This window comes from Chanodichthys erythropterus, chromosome 16 (genome assembly GCF_024489055.1).
Source record: "Chanodichthys erythropterus isolate Z2021 chromosome 16, ASM2448905v1, whole genome shotgun sequence".
NCBI lineage: Eukaryota > Metazoa > Chordata > Actinopteri > Cypriniformes > Xenocyprididae > Chanodichthys > Chanodichthys erythropterus.
Genome location: NC_090236.1, coordinates 5626349 through 5646678, shown reverse-complemented (window position 1 = coordinate 5646678; position 20330 = coordinate 5626349). Strand labels below are relative to the sequence as shown.

Below are 20330 nucleotides of genomic sequence, written 5' to 3'. Positions count from 1 at the left end.
TTGACAAGCAGTCTAACCAATAATAACGCCAAATCCACCATTTTGTCCGACAAAGCAGTCAGGAGTTAGCATATTAACCTCGTTGGACTTGAACTTGAAAAATGGTGTGTATTGATATCTTTCCGCGTTTGAAACAACATTCTTTCTTATGTTCATTCATGTTTATTTGATGCTATAAATTAACTAGTAAGAAGAGATGATCGGTTCACAAGCCGCTTAAGCTGAGCTGCTACAGCAATCTGTCAAGACACATTAAAGAGCCACAAAGCGGTTTTTATTGTTCGAATTTCTTAAAAATTACACAACTTGAAAGCTGGGACTTTGTTTAATATCATAAGTAACCTGTTCTGTCTTGTCTGTCGACGTGTTGTCAGTTTCCCCTTTGCTCCGCGATGTATTTTTCACTCTGTGTGGCGTGACAGCCCCATGGCTTGTCGGACAAAGCAACAGTAACTAAGGGGGGCGGGTCTTTTCGAAGGGTTAATTGGGCTACCTTTTGTTTCTGCCACTGAATAAAAAATAAAATAGGTAATGGCGACTTTTTATCTCACAACCAGTGTACTTTTGCACTGTTGCCTCTGGTTTTTCATGTCAGCGAGTTGAAGTGACTCCAAATAGCATGATATTTAGCCCCTGGAATGCCACCTTTAACTGGGAAGCCCTTCCAAAAACGGAAATTTTACCCCTCAGAATGCGATTTTTACTGTGGGACCCCCATGAAACGCAATTGGGGTAGTTTTGGACTAGTTTTGAGTAGCAATTGGGCAGGTTTTGTTGTGAAAACCTGGCAACCCTTCTCACAATTCTGACTTTTTTTTTTCTTGCAATTGCGAGTTTAGCCACATCTTGCAATTGTGCATTATACACAATTTCAACTTGAAAAATATGTATAGTTATAGGAGTGGCATGTTGAGTTTTGATATTTGGTCTAGTTGTGATTGGACTTTTGGGCTGCTATTATGCAGAAACCATAGTTATATTGCATCAGTTGATAATATCATAGTACTTTTATTATAGCCTATATACTATGGTATGGTATATTCAGTGTTGTACGGAAGAGGATTAGGGCCAAGCAATAATAAAAAAAAATAAAACCTTCTCGAGATTAAAGTTGCTAAATTTCGAGAAAAAAAGTCGAGATAAAATGTTGAGAATAAACTTGTTAAATTTAGAGAAAAAAACTTGTTAAATTTGGAGAAAAAAGTCGAGATAAAATGTTGAGAATAGTCATTAAATTTTGAGAAAAAAGTCGTTAAATTACGAGAACAAATTTGTTAAATTACGAATTTGTTCTCATAATTTAACAACTTTTTTCTCATAATTTAATGACTTTATTCTCATAATTTAATGACTTTATTCTCGTAATTTAACGAGTTTATTCTCAACATTTTATCTCGACTTTTTTTCTTGAAATTTAACGAGTTTTTCTCGTAATTTAACAACTTTAATCTCGAGATGGTTTTATTTTTTATATTATTGCTTGGCCCTAATCCTCTTCCGTAGTGTTGATATTGTTAATTAAAACTATTGAAAATCATTTGTGGTGGCACCATGGTATAATGATGGAACGGGTCATGCCATAGGCCTATTTTATATTTATATTGGGGTACGATTAACACTTGAAATACATTTTCCTAGAAATACAATTCAAAGATATATCATATAAAAGAGTCCCAAAAACACAGTAAGTCAAATCTATAGAGTCATGATGTGGAAACCACATTAAATAAAGTAGCTGACATGACAAGAATAGTACACACTCAAAGACATTTAATGCTATGTGACAGGAGCACAAAAGCTCAGAGAGAATTTCACGTTGAGTAAACATGACAGCATTTTCCCAGCCACATAACTCCTTATGCTTCTCAGCGTGACTCCTGGAACCCTGGAGGGGTCTGTGTTCCAGCTGTTCGCAACGTGCCCACCGCCCGAGCCTCATCTCCGTACGCCCTCATCTCATCTGTGTGCGGTCTCATCTTCAGTGACCTGCTTCTGTGCCGCAGGCTCGAACAGGCTGTCTGTATATCGTTCGCCTGCCTTAGTGTTTTTGATTAAAAGCTCTAGAGGGAAGAATGTGTGGGTGTGTGTGAAAATATGGTGAACTGGGCAACAAATTCTCAAAGACACTCATCAGCTGGTGCCAATTACATTGCCACACTGTCTTCTGCACAAGAGCCAACCTCTCACATTTGAGCCAGTTGAGAGAAAGTGGCAGAGTGTTGTTCTCACTTAGGTTTACAGGTGTCATTTCAACTACAGGTACCATTATGTCCGAGGGATTTGCTGGTTTTTTTTTCTTTGTCTTGGAAACCTTTTATAAAAGAATATTTGCTGATTTTCACATGCCGTTTGTTATACAATACCATTCAAAAGTTGGAGTCAGTAAGATTTGTTAATGTTTTTGAGTCTTTTATATGCAACAATACAGTAATACTGTTTTCTATTTTAATATATTTTAAAATGTATTTTATTCCTGTGATGGCAAAGCTTAATTTTCAGCATCATTACTTCAGTCTTCAGTGTCACATGATCCTTCAGAAACCATTCTAATATGCTGATTTGATGCTCAAAAAACATTTCTTATTATTATGGAAAATTGTCCTGCTTAATATTTTGGTGAAAATTTATGTTCAGGATTCTTTGATGAATAGAAAGTTCAAAAGATCAGCGTTTGTTTGAAATGAAAATTGTTATTAGAAATTATAAATGTGTTCACTGTCACTTTTGATCAAATAAAAGTATTAAATTCTTTATTTCAAATAATAAAAAAGAAAGAAAATTGTACTGATCCCAACTTTTAAGTGTATATTTCAATGTTATACCCTTTTCCAAGACCTATACATTCAATGTTAAAATATGAAAATAATCATAAAAATATTGCTGATTTTTAAAAACTAGACAAATTTAATAATTAATCGACAAATTAAATTAAAATATAACGTAGCATATTTTCATAGTTTTATAGCTAACATTTTAAGTATGCTAAATATAATATCTGATCATTTTCAATAACATTATCACACTTTATGCATAAATTGCCAAAATGCGGCTTGGTAACGGTGGACTGATACTTGATTATCTTTTGTTTTCTTCACTGATCACATGTTTAAGACATGTTCTACTGACATTGCTGTTGCCTTTGTAACTACACAAACTTTTGAAAAACTTTGCTATGGGCAAAACTATTTGTGGTGGAACTGAAAAAATCGTAATTATTCTTAACCAGAGGCTTTCTGACCATATCAACTGAAAAGAAAGTGGATATATTCCGTTACCATTCTCACATACGCACTACATCTACACATTTTATCACCCAACCTCATTTTTGCTCTCACTTTTTCATTTGACTCAGGTTTTTGGGATTTTGTGTGTTTTTTTTCCTGCTGGATAGAAAGTGAATCAGCAGTTACGTTGCATGAGTCAGCAGAAGCCAGTGTGACCGCAAACACTTCTCCCAGAGCACACTTCTGTGATTGCAAAATGCAGTGTTCACCTGAACACCAAGGGCACTAGAAAGAAAGAAAGAAAGAAAGAAAGAAAGAAAGAAAGAAAGAAAGAAAGAAAGAAAGAAAGAAAGAAAGAAAGAAAGAAAGAAAGAAAGAAAGAGTGCAATGAGTGATAGGTCAAGTACTTTAGAACATTGCCTGTCTAATTATTTCACTAAAATGCTTGCTGAGAAGAAGAACATTATTAAAGGTGCTAAAGAGGATGTTTTGTTTTATACATTTTTGCAATATTACTTGAAACTGTCTTTACTAACTGATAAAAGACTATTTATTAGGTGCACTGAAAGGAATAATATTAATATACATCATCTGTGCACGAGGTAGGGCCTTAAAAACATCAGCCAATCGTTTACGCGATCATCGCGTAAACGACTGGCCCTCTGGCTTGTCAATCACTGCCATGACGTTCCTTGTGAGAGACGAGCGCGGCTGCACGCTCCAATAACTTTCCACACTCTACAGGGGCCGCATGCAATGTTTTTGTCAGGAGACAGGAGTAACAACTGCAGATTATGAGTTACCTGCGGTGAGTCCGACATAATGAATCCACTTACACGACACAGCGAATGCCGGTGGTAAACACTCCTGTTCCAATACTCGTGCACGAGTTTTGGGAGGCGTTCCCTCTAAATGAGCTGTGAAGGAGGAGGGTTGTTCTTACGCATGCGCTCATTTTAAAAACTCACTAACAGTCTTTGGTTTCTCAGTCGACGAAAAGATCCTCTTTAGTACTTTTAAAGGGTTAGTTCACTCAAAGAATTTACTGAAGACAAATTTTCATTTTTCAACCCTTTAAGATATGGAAGTACTAGCAGACACTTAGACTCTGGTCCTTATAGTCATATGGATAATCAGTTGAAAATTTCTCCAGGTTCTGATAGGTTAACAGTACAGATAATTCTAGCAACATCTGAACATCGTATTCTTTATGCAAATGAGGCAATTTAAAGACATTATCTTTGATACTCTATGTTCTGTATACGTAAGCAGCTTTGGTAAGTGTCACAGGTGAGTCATAATTTCCGGAAGGTCTCTTCTCATCTGGGCTGCTCCTGGAGCCTATTCTCCTTCAATTAGATTAAACAAAGGCAATATCTTTTCCCTTCAAGGCTGAGTTTTTGACAGCACTTCACTGGAACAGAACATGAAAACTACATCCACACAGGACACAGAGCACAGATGCAAATTTCTTTAACCCTTTGAGCGGTACGGTCCCACATATGGGATTTTTATTTCAGTGCCCCTGGGCGTACGGTACGTTACCACATATGGGATTTCGAACATGACTGCATAACTGCCAGATTCAAACTGTGCTTTCGCGCTCTGGCTACAAGATGGACGCGCGCAGCTCTTGTCATATATCACAGCTATGCAGTGTTTTCAGCCACATAATGTTTATTTTAAGGTTTCAGACATTTAAATATGCATAAGCACAATTAAAACAATACATTAAGCGTTTATAAATTACACATTGATGTCCGACATCAGTGGAAGCAGCAATAACAAATATAATTTGGCGACATTTATTCATATCAGACACACATAATGGGCCTAAGTAACTATAAAGTTTACTCTATTATTCTTCCAGTTCACCAGCCACTTACTTGCATATATTTCGGGAGAAAATGATGAATTCACCTGCTGTAAATCCGACTGACAGGACTCTGAACTGCAGCGCAAACTAAGATGGCGGCGCCCATCTCGCATTATAGATCAAGATAAAGATCATTTATAAAGGTTTTAAAACGACAAAGCACACTCACTTACACATATTTGAGAATCGGAATATCAGATAGTTGATGACATGGTAAGCAATTTTGCGAATATTTTAAATAAAAAAGGAAAAACTAAATAATAGCGATCCATCTGTCATACAGTGTTATTGTTGCTGCGTTCAGCGCTCGTGACACGCAAGACAAGTCGCTATGGAAACATTAAAGGCGAACGTTCTAAAATAACGGTCGCCTTAAAAAAACTCAATCTGGGGGGACAGTTAGAATATTTTAAACTCACGATCGAAAGGGTTAAATTTAACCGTTAGTGACCAATGGTGCTATAAATCCTACACATGATATTGGTGCGTTCAAGTCATGTCGGAAAGATCGTATTTACGAGCAGAACCGACATGAACGCCACCATAATGTCGTAAATACCAGTGGGAAGCTCGTAATTTTCTTTAAGCTCCGATCTGTACGAGTTGGGGGCGTGTCAGTCAGAAACATAGCGAAATACCACAATACCTGCAGGTATTTTGCAGTGACATTGTCAGGCTTTTCTATTTACAACGAAGTAAGCTGATTCCCAGCAAAAAATATGATAGCATCACAGTATAAAAATGTAATATGTAACAATAAAGTTTACAATGGCTTCATAAATGAATTAAAAAACATAAAAAAGCAACATACAACTAATGCACACAAGTGTTATTTTGTGTAATTCATTTAGAGAAGGCACACCGCCATTATACTCCGAGGAAAGTGACTTGAACGCACCTACCGTCGTACACACGACTTCCCACCTCGTAAATACGAACTTCCCAAGAGGACTTGAACGCACCATAAGTACTGCATGCGTTAGTGGATACATGTAATGCGTTGTTGACCTTCATGACACAGTTGTCATCATGTCTCATACAGACATCATGACAAGAACAGAATAAAATGAGTAAGAATAAAGTTTAAACTGACAATTCTCTTTCTAAAAAATATAACTCTTGATTAATTTGGTTGTTTGAGCAAATTAATTAATCACAAAACAAGAACATAGGCTATTTATTCTCTGGAAGCCGGGCTATATGAGTAAACGCTGTTACTGCATTCCTGACATGGGTCTAACCCTCAGTCACCTCTCAGATTCCAAATACAGACATTGCCTGTGACATAAATACCAGAATGATGAACAGATTGAATTTAGGCTTTTATTCACTTATAAACATTCATCAAAGCACACATTAGATATGGTAAACAGAAGCTAAAGCATGCTTGCTTGACGTGCGAGAACCAATGAGGTTCATTCCTGTGTGTTACGCAACAGGTTTGAGCTTCTGGAAGAACCAATGAGGTTTGTTCTCACGCATCAAGCAAGTACGGTTGAACTTCTGTTTATGTGTGTGTTATAAACATAATCTGTTCATAATATGAAAGAAAATTTGGACTAAACCACTCAATTCATATGGATTAGTTTTAGAATTCTTTATGAACTTTTTGAAGCATCAAAAGCCGCGTTTCCACCGAAATTACCCGGAACAATTGTACCAGGAACTTTTTGTCTCCCCCAGACCTGTTGCCTTCTGCGTTTCCACGCGGTCTAAAGTACTGTGAAGATTAGGCTAATTTGTCCGGTGACGTAGTACTGCGCGCAACTGTTTCTTCCTGTCAGTGACGAACCGTAATCATTCTTGTGCGACAGAAAAAGCAGTATGGAGGAGATTCAAGGAATGCCGCTTCTGCTCATGGTGTATTGGTTTACTAAAGAAATAATGAACCAAACGGGAGAAAACAGACGAGCACTGATAGTAAAGCGTATACAGAAAGCTCATAATTCTCTATATAAAATGAGACAACGTGTCTTATCAGCAATTGCAGACATCGACCGTGAGATGGCTGGGACGAACGCGCACCATCGGGCAGAAAGATCAAGATTGGTAAAAAAACAATCAATCAAAATTATCCAGAGTTGTGAAGAATGTTGTTATGGAATTTACTGCTGCGTGAATCCGACCATTCAAATGCGGCGTGAATCCGACCAATCAAATGCGGTGTGAATCCGACCAATCAGCATGTTCAGCGCCTAGTCCCACCCCCGAAAGTTCCTGAACTTTGAAAAAGTACCACCTCGCCATCAGGGACTTTTCTGAGGGGGAAATTTTACCCAGAACTTTTTTTAGTTCCTGGTTCCTGCGGTGGAAACACACCGAGTACCAGCCCAAAGTCCCTAGTTCCTGGGTAAAGTTCCTGCAGTGGAAACGGGGCTAAAATGGTAGTTGCGTACACTGTCAATGGAGGGACAAAAATCTCTCAGATTTCATTAAAATATCTTCATTTGAAGAAGATGAATAAAAGTCTTACAGGTTTGGATCAAAATGAGGGTGAGTAAATTATGACAGAATTCATCCCTTCAAACTTAATAGTTGAAACTGTTTTCAAAGCTTCTTAAAAGTACACTAACTTTTGGACTTCTTGCGGTTAAAAAACAAAAACTGCATGCATTTTGTGGAAGAACATTGTTATGTCCTCTTGTTTGATTTTACAGATGAATATGACCCTTCACAATAGATAATGCTTTATAATGAACACTGTTATAGAGCTACATATGGCAGTTTATCAATATACCTTACTATGTTATGGTAGTTGAAAGTCTCTTCATATCCCGAAAGCAATCACTAAGTTAAGTGGTCTAAATGTATTTATATGTATATATATCGTCTGTGGAAGGCATTCTGAATTTATGGTTTCAACACTATCAACACTGAAAATGAATCTGCAGCAGTCAGTGCTCTTTTATTATTGTAATGCTATGTGCTTTGAGACATGAGGTAGTTTAGCATCCTCTCTCAATGCTTTTGTTTGCTCCCTGCTGTACGCATTCATGTGTTTTGGAGAGGTGTGGCTATGGAGATGCTCTGAAGGAAGGGTGAGATCTTATACTTTCAAAGCTATCTTGCTATTGATAGCCTCTCCAAAAATTACCAACCCTTCCTTTAACTCCCACACCATACATGTGTCAAAGTAGCCGGAACAACTTTTCTCTATTTTCGGATATGACGAGACACACAGTCAAGCGACATATGTAAGCCTATGCAATTTCCAGTAAAAACCATACTGACAGTTCTAAAATATATGCACTTATAATAAGCTTACCATGGCAAAACACGTTTTGGAAGAAGGATTGATGATGTATTGCTTCATTATTTATGTTTTATTCATTTTGAACAAAAGAAAGTTACACAGTGTACCTTTAAGTGTAGCAGTTAGACAATGAATCTAAACATAACAGACATTCACCATCTGCAACACCACAATGTAGGTCTTTTCTGTAGATTCCTTAAGATAGGCTATAGTTTATTTTGGAGACCAGACCACTGTGGTTTTAAAATGACCTGTCTGTGTGGATGGCCCTACTGCCATTCATTCATTTACTTGAGCAGTGGAGCAGCACAGATTATGAAAATCATTTTGCTCAGGAGGACAGTGAAGATATGAAAATGAGCTTCGTGAACTGCAGTCTTTTGAGGACTGTTGCCATGCCAACAATCTAATGCATGTCTTGAGAAAAAAGCTTATGCTCACAGTTCTTAAGCTGCGGGGGATACAGTAAAATATAGGTTAGAGGTTTATTTATCCTGTTTTGATTTCGTATTTTAAGTGTAAAATAGCAATGCATGCATAATCCAAAAATCCTTCAAACATATTTTTTTTGGCCCTTGTGAGCTCTATCCATGATGCTGAAATATACCTCTAAGTGTATATATATATATAGAGAGAGAGAGAGTTAATATTCATGTCAGGCAGGTGCATCATTACCATAAACCTCTGACGTAGCCTTCATTCAAACATAACTAATTCAAAGGAAGTATCTGAAAGGCAACAGGTGAGCCACGGTGACGAACAACTTCCGGCATCTGGAGACCGAGGACGTGCGACGCGTATATGTGACGTGCGCTGATGACGCCTGCACAGCAGCAGGCAGCGCTGTCGTCGTGTACGGTGACATTTCCCTGGTACATAACCTAATCGGCTGAGCGAACCAAAACAATAGTGACAAAACATTTTCCAGATTCTTTTTAACTTTCATTTATCTGGAACCATAAATCAAAGGCCATTAATTGGAAATATGTTCATAAAGAGGCTATCGACTAGCCTACAGTTCATTCTCAAAGTGAAGAGAAAACAATATGTAAACACTGCTTTGGATGGGTTCTTTTCTTTATTGATAAAATGACACGTTTAATAGCATTCTTTTAAACATTTATGGAACATTTATATTAATAAACATATATATTAAACGTATGTCTTTCCCAGGCAAAATGGAATCGGAAGGTAACGTTTTGAAGTATTTTGCCGCTTAAAAATGCTCGTTCTGAAAGTGATTCCAGCCATATAGTTTCTCCGTGTCGTTATGCGGACTTTCCTATTCTCATATAGAACGATTATTAAAACTATAGTTCACTTTATAGACTAGTTATAGATCTCGGTGTGAACGGCCCTTCATTTAATTTCATTGTATTGTATAGCCTACATTCAAACTATTTTTTCACACTTTTTGCATCATTTAAAAAAAGGCCTACAGATTGATTGGAAATTACGTATAAGACTACTTGATTTTCTTTTGTTTTCTTCAAAGTACATCAAGCATGTTTCTTAAAGGGTTAGTTCACCCAAAAATGAAATTTCTGTCACTAATTACTCACCCTCATGTCGTTCCAAACCCGTAAGGCCTTAATTTATCTTTTGAACACAAAGGTGCTAAAGAGGATGTTTTATACATTTTTGCAATATTACTTGACTCTGTCTTTACTTACTGATAAAAGACTATTAGGTGCACTGAAAGGATTAATATTAATACTTATCATCTGTGCACGAGGTAGGGCCTTAAAAACATCAGCCAATCGTTTACGCGATTGGCCCTCTGGCTTGTCAATCACTGCCGTGACGTTCCTTGTGAGAGACGAGCGCGGCTGCACGCTCCAGTAACTTTCCACACTCCACAGGCGCCGCATGCAATGTTTTTGTCTGGAGACAGGAGTAACAACTGCAGATTGTGAGTTACCTGCGGTGAGTCCGACATAATGAATCCACTAACACGACACAGCGAATGCCGGTGGTAAACACTCGAGTTCCAATACGAGTTTACGAGTTTTGGGAGGCGTTCCTTCGAAGGAGGGGGGTTGTTCTTACGCATGCGCTCATTTCAAAAACTCAGTAACAGTCTTTGGATTCTCAGTCGACGAAAAAATCCTCTCTATCACCTTTAAGATATTTTTGATTAAATCCGATGGTATCTGATCCACACCTAGGCAGCAACAACACTGCACCCTTTGAGGTACAGAATGGCTAATAAAGCCATCAATTAAAATAGTCAATGTGACTACAGTGGTTCAACTTTAATATTATGAAGCGACGAGAAAACTTTTTTGTGCGCAAAAAAAAAAATGAAAATGACTTTATTCAACAAATTTGTCTGTCCCGTCATGCTGCTATGCTATTTTCGTTGCAGTGCTTCAGTGTTTGCGCACAAAAAAAAATTCTTGTTGCTTCATAATATTGAGGATGAGCTACTGTAGTCACGTTGACGGTTTTAACGATGTCTTTACTACCTTTCTGGACCTTAAAAGGTGCAATGTGTGGATCAGGTACCCTCGGATTTCATCAAAAATATCTTAATTTGTGTTCTGAAGACAAACGAAGGTCTTTATTTTATTTTATTGGTTTATTTGATAGGGACCATGCATATTCATGAACATTGTTGTATAAAATACACCATGTGCCAGAATTAGTAAAAATAACTACTTATCATCTGCATCTTAGGGGTTTGGGACGACATGAGGGTAAGTGCTTAATGACAGAATTTTCATTTTTGGGTGCCTTTAACTGACACTGTATTTATGTTGGAAATGACCCCTATAAATCATTTTCACAAGACTCATGCGTATTTCACTTTGCTTTAAAAAAGTCATAATATTTTAATGAATTAGTCTAACACTGAAAGTCTGAGTACGCTATAAATATAAAGTATGTAAAATGCATTTATAGCAACAATAAATGAAGGCATGGGGAAAATAATGTGGGGAAAAAAAGTGCAAAATATAAAGTTACACATGCTATGACATGCAGCAAAACAGACACTGACAACAATGCAAATGTAACGCAGATATAATAAAAGTGCTTGAGATTCAATTGAGCTTATTTCTTGTAATCTTTTCCTCTTTTATCTCCCCAAATCACAGGCTCTCCAAAGGTCCTTGCGAACTCCAAGCGTTACATGCAAAAGAGCGACTGCAGAGCGCAGTTCAGTGTTTCCTCTCGCCATTTACAGCTTTCGCCTGATGGGGCCACCCTTGCACCTCCTGGAGTCCCCATCTCTCTCTCTCTCTTTCTTTCTCCTAAACACACACACGCCCGGATGGATGACTTCACTGTTCCGCCCGGGTTTCCTTTATGATCGCGGGATCTCCCGTATCTTACAGCAGACTTCACCTGACCGCTGGTGTAGCCGTGCCGCGCGCTCTCTCTCTCGCTCACTCGCTCTCCCCAGAACGACTCACTCTGCACCGAGCACTCCAGTCCCATTGGAAGTTGGCGGTGCGAGGAGTCTGACATTTACGCGCAGGGATATCTACGTATAAAGAAGTGCACTTGTTTTGCGGGGATAGTTGCCATATCCACCGTAGCTGCCTATACAGTTCTATAGCGCCTTCTGCGTCTCGAGCCCTTAACAGCAGTCATGTCCGAGGTTCTGCCGTACGGAGAGGGGAAAATGAGCGGATACGGAGGGGACAACGATGTCAGTCAGATGTCCTTCAGCTGCGGGCTGCAGGACACCAACTCGTTCTTCGGAGCGTCGCAAGCGAAAAGACCTCCAAAACTTGGACAGATCGGCAGGGCGAAGAGAGGTGAGAATGTTATGCCGATGGAAGATAACTTAGTTAAGTTAAAGGAATGGAGACTTGTGTAATTTACTCACTTTCTGAGATGTTAGTCAGAACGACAGTCTCTAACATTTCACAAAACAAGTCTTGGGACACCATAAAGGGGAGCAAATGACAGAATTTTCACTTTTAAGTGAATTATTCTCTTAAATGGATGCTAAACGATTGGTGACGCAAAATATTTTACTGTGTTAATCAGCCTTTCTCAATGTATCAGTAATATTTAATGCAACCCGACTTAGAAATTGCCTTGATTTAGGTGATATCAGTGTCTAAAAACGCGTTTAATATGCATTTTAATTCGTTTGTGCTGTGTTGAGTCTCCTATAATTGCGCAGTTGCACGCTCGAAAATACGCACATGGTAGATTGTGCGAAGTCTTAACCTCGGCTGTCTGTCTTCTTCTTCTTCACAGTGGTCATCGAGGACGATCGAATAGATGAGGTGCTGAAAGGCATGACCGACAAATCATCACCGGGCGTTTAAACCCGCGCGATGCCTTGCAGACATTTCAATTTTTTATCACCGATTCGAAGCACTTGTCGGTTGTGCATGTGAAGAAGATTGCAAAGAGATGGGGGGACGGTGGCACGACGCTCGAACCACGAGGAGACTAAACAAAAAGGGCAAACGAGAATTAAAGAAGGGAGAGACGGAATTTCCTTTGGGGTTTGCTGGCAATTCTCCAATATAAACGACACCCGAATGAAAGCTTTGAGGAAGATGTCGGAGATGTTGTTGTGGCTGCGCGCGCCGCGGCTCGTGAATAAAGATGGATGGACTTGTCATTATTATTCCACGACCATCATCTTCCAAAAGCGCTGTAAGCAACGCGAAGTTCAACCGAAGACTGAACCGCATCTTAAGCTCTGTTACTATAGCTGTACAGTATCTTTGCTCAAAGACCTTCCCCTTCACTCACACAAACCCACACACACACTCACGTATATGGATCTGCCTTGAGCGTCGACTTCAACTCGACTGCTGCTTTTAGAGACATTTTAGACTTCACACACACAGATATTGAGCTCCCATAATGATAATTGAACTATATATGTACGGATGGTGCAATGTGAATATTTTCTTTCGCCATTTTGCATCATGTTCTTTTTCAAAAATTGAGAATATTATCATTCACATGCCCACAGGTGTTGAAGCGTATAGTCTTTGAAGCGTCGTTTGCTGATCTATTGTTTTGCCCTTCACTGCAGCTGATTTGCGCACCTGCGCCACGGATTCACATCATCAGTACAGCACAGAGGAACATTGTGCATTACCACCTCATGTAATTAAACCAACATGAATGCGTCTTGGTTTCTTCCAAGCCCTTTTATGTTTGATATATTTTGATTTCAGCTCCTCACATTTCTTTTGTCGTGTCCATCTCTTTGCATGAACTTTCACTCCGGTGCCAACAGAGGTGCCACCATGAATCTTACCCTGGCACGCTTCTTCTTTTTAAAAAAAAAAGTCATATTTGTATTTTTATATCTAAATATTTGTTATTTAAAATGATATGCTAGTATGTCGTCTTAAAGATTCATCAACAATGATGTTTATATTTCAGAGAAAAATCTTTAGACAGGGACGAGAGGATAGTTCGGTTTGGTTGGGATGGTTTTTTGTTTGTTTTTAAAAAGACTTGATGAATGAATGTTTCTCTGGTTTTTTGCACACCTACACATCTGTGTTGAACTACTGTTATATGGAAATCGTAAACTGTGACTTGAGCTTTGTTGAATTTGTTAGAAAAATGGCGATATTAGAAATCTACTGCACTGTTTACGAATATCTTCAAAAAACTTGTTATTTGACAGGTTTTTGGACATTATGTTTCTTTATTTGAATTTTTTGCTTTGTTTTGTACCATTATTCTAAAGAAACTGACTATGGTTTGTTGTGCATGAAACCTTAATACTTTTCAATAATGGAACATCGTTTTATTAAGCAAAAAAAGCAACAAAAAATGTCATGACATTCTAAGAATGAATCATTGCATATTAAAATACCATTTTCACTGTATTTGGTGAACTAATAAATGGTGGAAGAACATACAGTTATGGATTTCTGTCGTCATTTGACTGCATTACAAAGAGGTAAACAAGTCTGACACAAATATTGATTTTGAAGCCCCTGCTGGTGGACCAATCTGCATTTAGAGGTGGTCCTACTAATAAACAAGACTTGGCTAATAAAAAGATGATGACAAATACCATCCATAAAATGATGAAACAAGTATGGTCACATGTATAAAAATATCCCCGTGCAGTTTTAAATGACCAGATCAAGCTGTTGTCGTCTAATGAAATATTAATGTTTCATTATAATTCATGTCAGGATGGTCGTATCTTACCGTGGAACCCATTCAGAGAACTATAATCCTCTTTCAGCCTGTTATCTCCTCACATCTTTAGTGTTGGAGTTGTCTATGAGGATGAAACCATATGGAGAGAGTGTTGGTTCGCTCCAGGCCTGTATTTCCCAAAGGACGTAGTGAAGTTTGGCACCAGTTCTGATGCCCATGTAATCACGTTCAGACTGATCTCAGGCTAAGCTCACAGTCATGATGGCAGGGAGATTGTTCTTGTGGCATAAGTCCTTATGAGAGCTTTGAGCTGTGCTGCTACATTTACTTGAGGACCTTCTGCACATTGACATTGGAAGATGGATTATAGGCCTTGATTTATCAGACAAGGAAATCATTCGTTTCCTTGAAATCTTTAAAGGGATAGTACATCATTTGCTCACCCACATGTCATTCCAAACCTCCTTTGTTCTGTGAAACACAAAAGAAGACGGATTGAAGAGTTTTTTGTTGTTGTTGTTTTTTGCCCATACAATGACAGTCAATTGGGGCCAATGTTGCTTGGACCCCAATGTTCTTAAAGGAACACTCCACTTTTTAATTTTCCAACTCCCCTAGAGTTAAACAGTTGAGTTTTACAATTTTCGAATCCATTCAGCCAATTTCCGGGTCTGGTGGTACCATTTTTAGCATAGCTTAGCATAGTTCATTGAATCTGATTGGTCATTTTTGAGCGAGATGCTAACAGTCTAAAGAGTTTTGATATTTTTCCTATTTAAAACTCTCTCATTGTACCCATGGTACGGCAGCAAAGTTCCTTGATTGTTATGCCAGAATGAGAGTATAGTTCCTAGCCATATCGGCCTTAAATCGCAACTTTGCATTTTCCGTTGGTCTTAGTACACAATGTAAGTTTTAAATAGGAAAATATTGAAAGTGGAGTGTTCCTTTAAAAATATCTTATTTTTGTGTCATACAGGTTTGGAGTGTCATGTAAAATTTTACAGTAAAATATCCAAAAACCACTATTGTTATATATTTTGTTCACTTGTGTACTTACACTATCCCAAATGCTTCCAACAATGTTTAAATCCAGAGAAATTCAAAATTTTTAACGTCCCTCCTCATTGCGTCGCCTGTCAATAACGTCATGTCCGTGTTATCCTCGGTTTCCATTTTTACTACCATGGCAACACAGTGAGTCTCATGAAAAAATGCGGAAGCTGCAGTTGTCACAGTTGTTGTTTCGCACAGTCATCATGGACCACAATTATTCATTATTGTTTGCAGTACTTTCAAATGTACTTTTAGTATGATTGTTCTTAGTCTAAGCCTCAGACATCACAGCCATGGACAGTTGGCTGAACATCTGATGCATATGGCACACTTAACTGGAAACATTTCAGGATTTTCGAAGTCGTCATCTGATTGGTTGAATTCTACAGGATGTGTGTCACGTTCTTTAACGGCCCACCTGGAAACAAATGCCGTGATGCCAAACCCCCTCATGGAAAAATAATGCCATTGTGTTTACAATTATTAGCAGGATCAACTAAACGCTGGATGTTCAAAAGTATGTGTAGTTCGTGGCTCCATTGTTGCAGTAAACTTGCACAACTTTCTTGAATGAATCATTAATTAGATGCACGCTGGTCTATTATTGTAGGGACGTCGACTTTACATTTTCATGCTCCTAAACTGTGATGTTACCCCACCTTTTAATTCGACAAATAAAGTGACATGTATGAGCAGTAATTTTGCATTAAACATTACGTTACTTGCGTCTAAAACTTTATTTCATTACCTCATCCATGAACATGATTTGTGAGTCCCGTTGGATTGATTTCCATCAGCAGTGGAGGTGAAGACGACAACTCCTATCATTTCCCACTCCTTTACAGGATCATCAAGCTATGACTTTGTTATTTTTTTTTTTGAATATGCTACCTTGAGTGGCAAAAATTGCATACTGCAGGCCTACCTTAGGGCTGGGTAAAAAAATATAGATTTCTCGTAGTCTCGTAGTGGTAGTCTAGTCTGTTTTCAGTTGATGAATGAGCAGAATAGCGCCTCCTACCCAATAAATCGCAATTATCTTTGTGCTTTGTTACTTTTGATATGAAGCAAATTCTCAGATTTCAAATGACGTCCATCTTATTAAGAGATTATTACAAAAAATAAATACCGTTTTGGCGCTGTTTAATGTGACGTGACAGACCGCTTTAGCGCCTCAGTTAAAGAGAAGCGTCACGAGCGCGTGTGAACATCCTCTCCTCCGCTTTAATACAGCGCGAAATAAACATGACTAAACACCTGAAGGTATGTTAAAATATACAGTACATCTTACCGAAATCCGTATCATGTCTCGTGTAATAGCTCAATCAGTATTTCAACCTCAAAAGACGTCAATAAAACAGCTTGTAAACAATGTCACGTAACGTCACATTTACCTCAGAAAACATATTCAGTGACCATAAACTCATCAGTCAACTAGAAAAGTGTACTCTAGAAAGCAACATTCTGATTGCTATGCACCGTTACATATTCATAATAATTTTTAATGTTCTTCAATATTTAATGCCTGTTTGAATAAATCAGTTATGACAGCCGCGATTTAAATGTTTATATTTCAAAAAACCGAATTGGAGTAGAAATATGATTATGTAATTCTAAACTTTATTTATAATAAAAAACAGAGTGTAATTTAAGTGTTTGTATATAAAGAAGTTAATTTAACATTCAATATAGTAGTACCAACTGACTTATATGTGTAGTTTACAGCATTAGTTGAGAGATTTTTTCCTCTAGAAAATTTGCCATGTACTGTAACTGAAATACTACATCCAAAATAATCAAATATTAAATAAATCGTAATCGAATCGAAAGCATGTGAATAGTAATTGAATCGTGAAAATTATGTCAATACCCAGCCCTACTGTACCAATAAGGCTAATTCCCACTACACCAACCAAAGGCAACAGTCACCAGCTTACAATATGTCACTTCTCAGACATTCCAAGACCCTACAAAAAGTGATTCAACATGTACAGTTGGTGAAAACAAGCACCAACCGATGGCGATAGGAGTAACACAGTGATCCGACAAAACCCGCAGAACATGTCTGTTGCCGTAGGTTGGCGTCTGTCAGTACAATGTGAATTGGGCTTTACATTGCATTCAAGGTAGGCAATACATTCTATCAGTTTGCATTCCCTGGGAATTGAACCCATGGCCTCGGTGTTGCTAGATCTATAGCTCTACTGTATGAGCTCCAGGAATACAGGAATCTGATTTGGCACCCTAAAAATATGTTAGCCAGTAAACAGACTTACTTCCAACAGATTGGATGAAGCCATGCTATTTCCTGTTTACCCTGTACACTCTGAAACATCTAATGCAGTTAAATTTCACAGCAATATTGATGTTTTCCTTCATCACACACTCACACTCATCCCCGATACAATGTCTGTGAATCAACCGCAAGAGAATCAATGGCTTTTATCCGTGATCTGTGCCGTCATGCACTCATGAGTGGGCTTTGGGTCAGCCATGTCCGATGTGTGCAATGAGGCTCAGGATCCATCTGGAAACAAGTCAGGCTTACCTAAATCAATTTAAACTCCAATACTCATCTAATCCTGATAACGTTCTATAGCTCCAGTTGACCCAAGCTCAAGTTGGGTCACTAACATTTTCAAACGATTCTCAGATGATCAATGTCAGTTTAACCTCAGCGGTTATCAAAGACTCGCAACATCTGTGCGCGTTTATTGGAAAAGACTCTACGAGGTCCTCACACAGCAGAAAGTCCATCAGTCAGTTACTCAACCGTAGTCAAGGACACTCAGCTTCACCATCTCAGTCTATTAATACACCTTCATGGCTGTTGCAGTGTTCCTGAATGGCTCCAATGCCCAGGGGAATCCTTACCGCTTCACACAGGCTGCTCAGAGCTGGAGATTACTGATACACTATCTGAACAGACAGGAGGCCCGCGGCAGCTCTGGAGTGACTGAGCGACGCTGTGGCCTGACCCAATATGGAAAGCCCGACTCTCGGCAGATAATGACAGCGTGATAACGGAAGAAAGAGGGAGAGATGACATTCTAAGATTCTCAAAGAATGAGCAATTCTTCCCGGAAGAAATGAAAAGTGAGAAAGACATTTGAGTTAAGAGCATTGTCCTTGATTCATCCCAGCTTGTAGCTCTCAGTTGGTGCTCCATTGATCTCCCTCATTAGAGATAACAACACATATTTTCTTGCAGTAAATCCTCATTTAACACCACTGTGAGACAAACGGGATCGTATAAACCATAAATATACAGAAAATTATGCCAAACACTCAAAATATGCTACTTTTTTATTTTTTATTTTGACCATGTTCTTCTTTTAATTAGGCACTGGAGAGAGACAACAGGGGTCGGAGATATGAATGGGATATGGAAATGTTGCAAACTAGATTCAAATTCACCGCATGCATGGCTCAGTGTGGCTATGCTTTACTGTTATTATCCAAGTCAATGTAGGACATCCTGGTTGGTCCTTGTGGAACATTTCTGATATCCAATCATGTTTTAGGATTAGGTTCAGGGATTGGCTTGGGACTTAACATTCTTATGATTTTCCTAACATTTTGCTTTGATTTTAGGGAGCTTATGGATTAGAAATGGAATTGGAACATTGACAGGAATGTTGTTCCAACCTGCAGCTCTTCTGCAGTCTTACTACAGCGATAGACTGATATATATATATATATATATATATATATATATACAGCTATGGAAAAAATTAAGAGACCACTCCAAGTTCAGAAATCACTGTTAAGTGGTCTCTTAATTTTTTCCATAGCTGTATATATATATATATATATATATATATATATATATATATATATATATATATATATATATATATATATATTTTTTTATTTTTTTTAAATACATAAATAGTATTTATGATTTATGCCTATATTTGGCCATATCAATATTTGACTACATCAGCTGTGATTGGTTAATAGGGTTTATGCACAATCTAACTTCTGTATTCTGTAAAACAGATCAGATCACTTACGGTTTAGGTCTTTTGTATGTGCTTAATGAAAAATTTGCTGATAACTTAAAAGGAGCGAGCAAAGGTGAGCATAACTGATGTCCCCCGCATTTGCAGATTTATATCTAAAAGCTTTTTTAATTTTTCTTCTTCACACTAACTTTTAGATATTTAATAGAATAAAACATGTGAACTAGGTAGTTTCGCTGATTACCTTAAAAGTCCATAGATATGCCGTCAGTTCATACTGCTGTAAACACTTTCTCTCACAAGCGGAGACCAGTTTTGCTGTTTGGTCAAATGACATTTGACATATACCCTATTTATAGAAGCTGTATTTCACCCTTATATCAGTTCCAGAATACAGGTCATTTTGAGAAAATACTGTAAAATTTGTAAACATTACATATTGTAAACATTGTTGTCTATATCAGCATTATATTGCTCACCCAGCTCTCTAGACATCAGCATGGGCCATTAAAATCAAATCAAATATAAGTCTACACCTACTACATTACAATTTTCTACACATAACTCATTACATAACTCATTATCCTTCACATAGCAGAGATGCGGCACCAAGGATATCAAAGATAAAGATTGTTTTCAACAAATCAATGACATCAACCAGTTTTGGTTTTGAAGTGCTGCCCTCTGTTCCAAAAATGTCCCTGCTTTGACCTTAAGAGCAGCAGTGACCAAACATGCCTCTGTCCTTAACGTAGCTTAGTGAAATGTTTACGCTAGTGTTGTGAGTGGATCGGCTGTGAGCGGGGGTTTATGTGTCTGCTATCAATACCACGGTCTATGTTGTTGCCACC

At 38.1% G+C, this 20330-nt stretch overlaps 2 protein-coding genes across 2 annotated transcripts in view; one reads left to right on the top strand and one right to left on the bottom strand.

The window, feature by feature from the left end:
• Positions 1-1893: 1893 nt before the first annotated feature.
• Positions 1894-20330, bottom strand: part of ece2a (endothelin converting enzyme 2a) — a 139075-nt gene continuing 120638 nt past the window's right edge. The window contains exons 4-5 of the mRNA XM_067362629.1: positions 3336-3509; positions 1894-2060 (exon numbers count right to left, since the gene is read on the bottom strand). Coding sequence (XP_067218730.1) covers positions 2052-2060; positions 3336-3509 — 183 coding nt within the window. The 3' untranslated portion in view covers positions 1894-2051. The remainder of the gene's footprint in view (positions 2061-3335; positions 3510-20330) is intronic.
• On the top strand, positions 11689-14210 carry camk2n1a (calcium/calmodulin-dependent protein kinase II inhibitor 1a). Its single transcript, XM_067362630.1, has 2 exons — positions 11689-12117; positions 12569-14210. Exons 1-2 carry the CDS (start codon positions 11949-11951, stop codon positions 12637-12639), a joined length of 240 nt encoding a protein of 79 aa, XP_067218731.1. The 5' UTR covers positions 11689-11948; the 3' UTR covers positions 12640-14210.

What these genes read in the sequence shown, in the direction of transcription:
- camk2n1a (XM_067362630.1), top strand. Translation starts at nt 11,949, where the DNA reads ATGTCCGAGGTTCTGCCGTACGGAGAGGGGAAAATGAGCGGATACGGA. An exon ending in GATCGGCAGGGCGAAGAGAG is followed by an intron (nt 12,118 to 12,568) that starts GTGAGAATGTTA and finishes TCTTCTTCACAG; the next exon opens with TGGTCATCGAGGACGATCGA.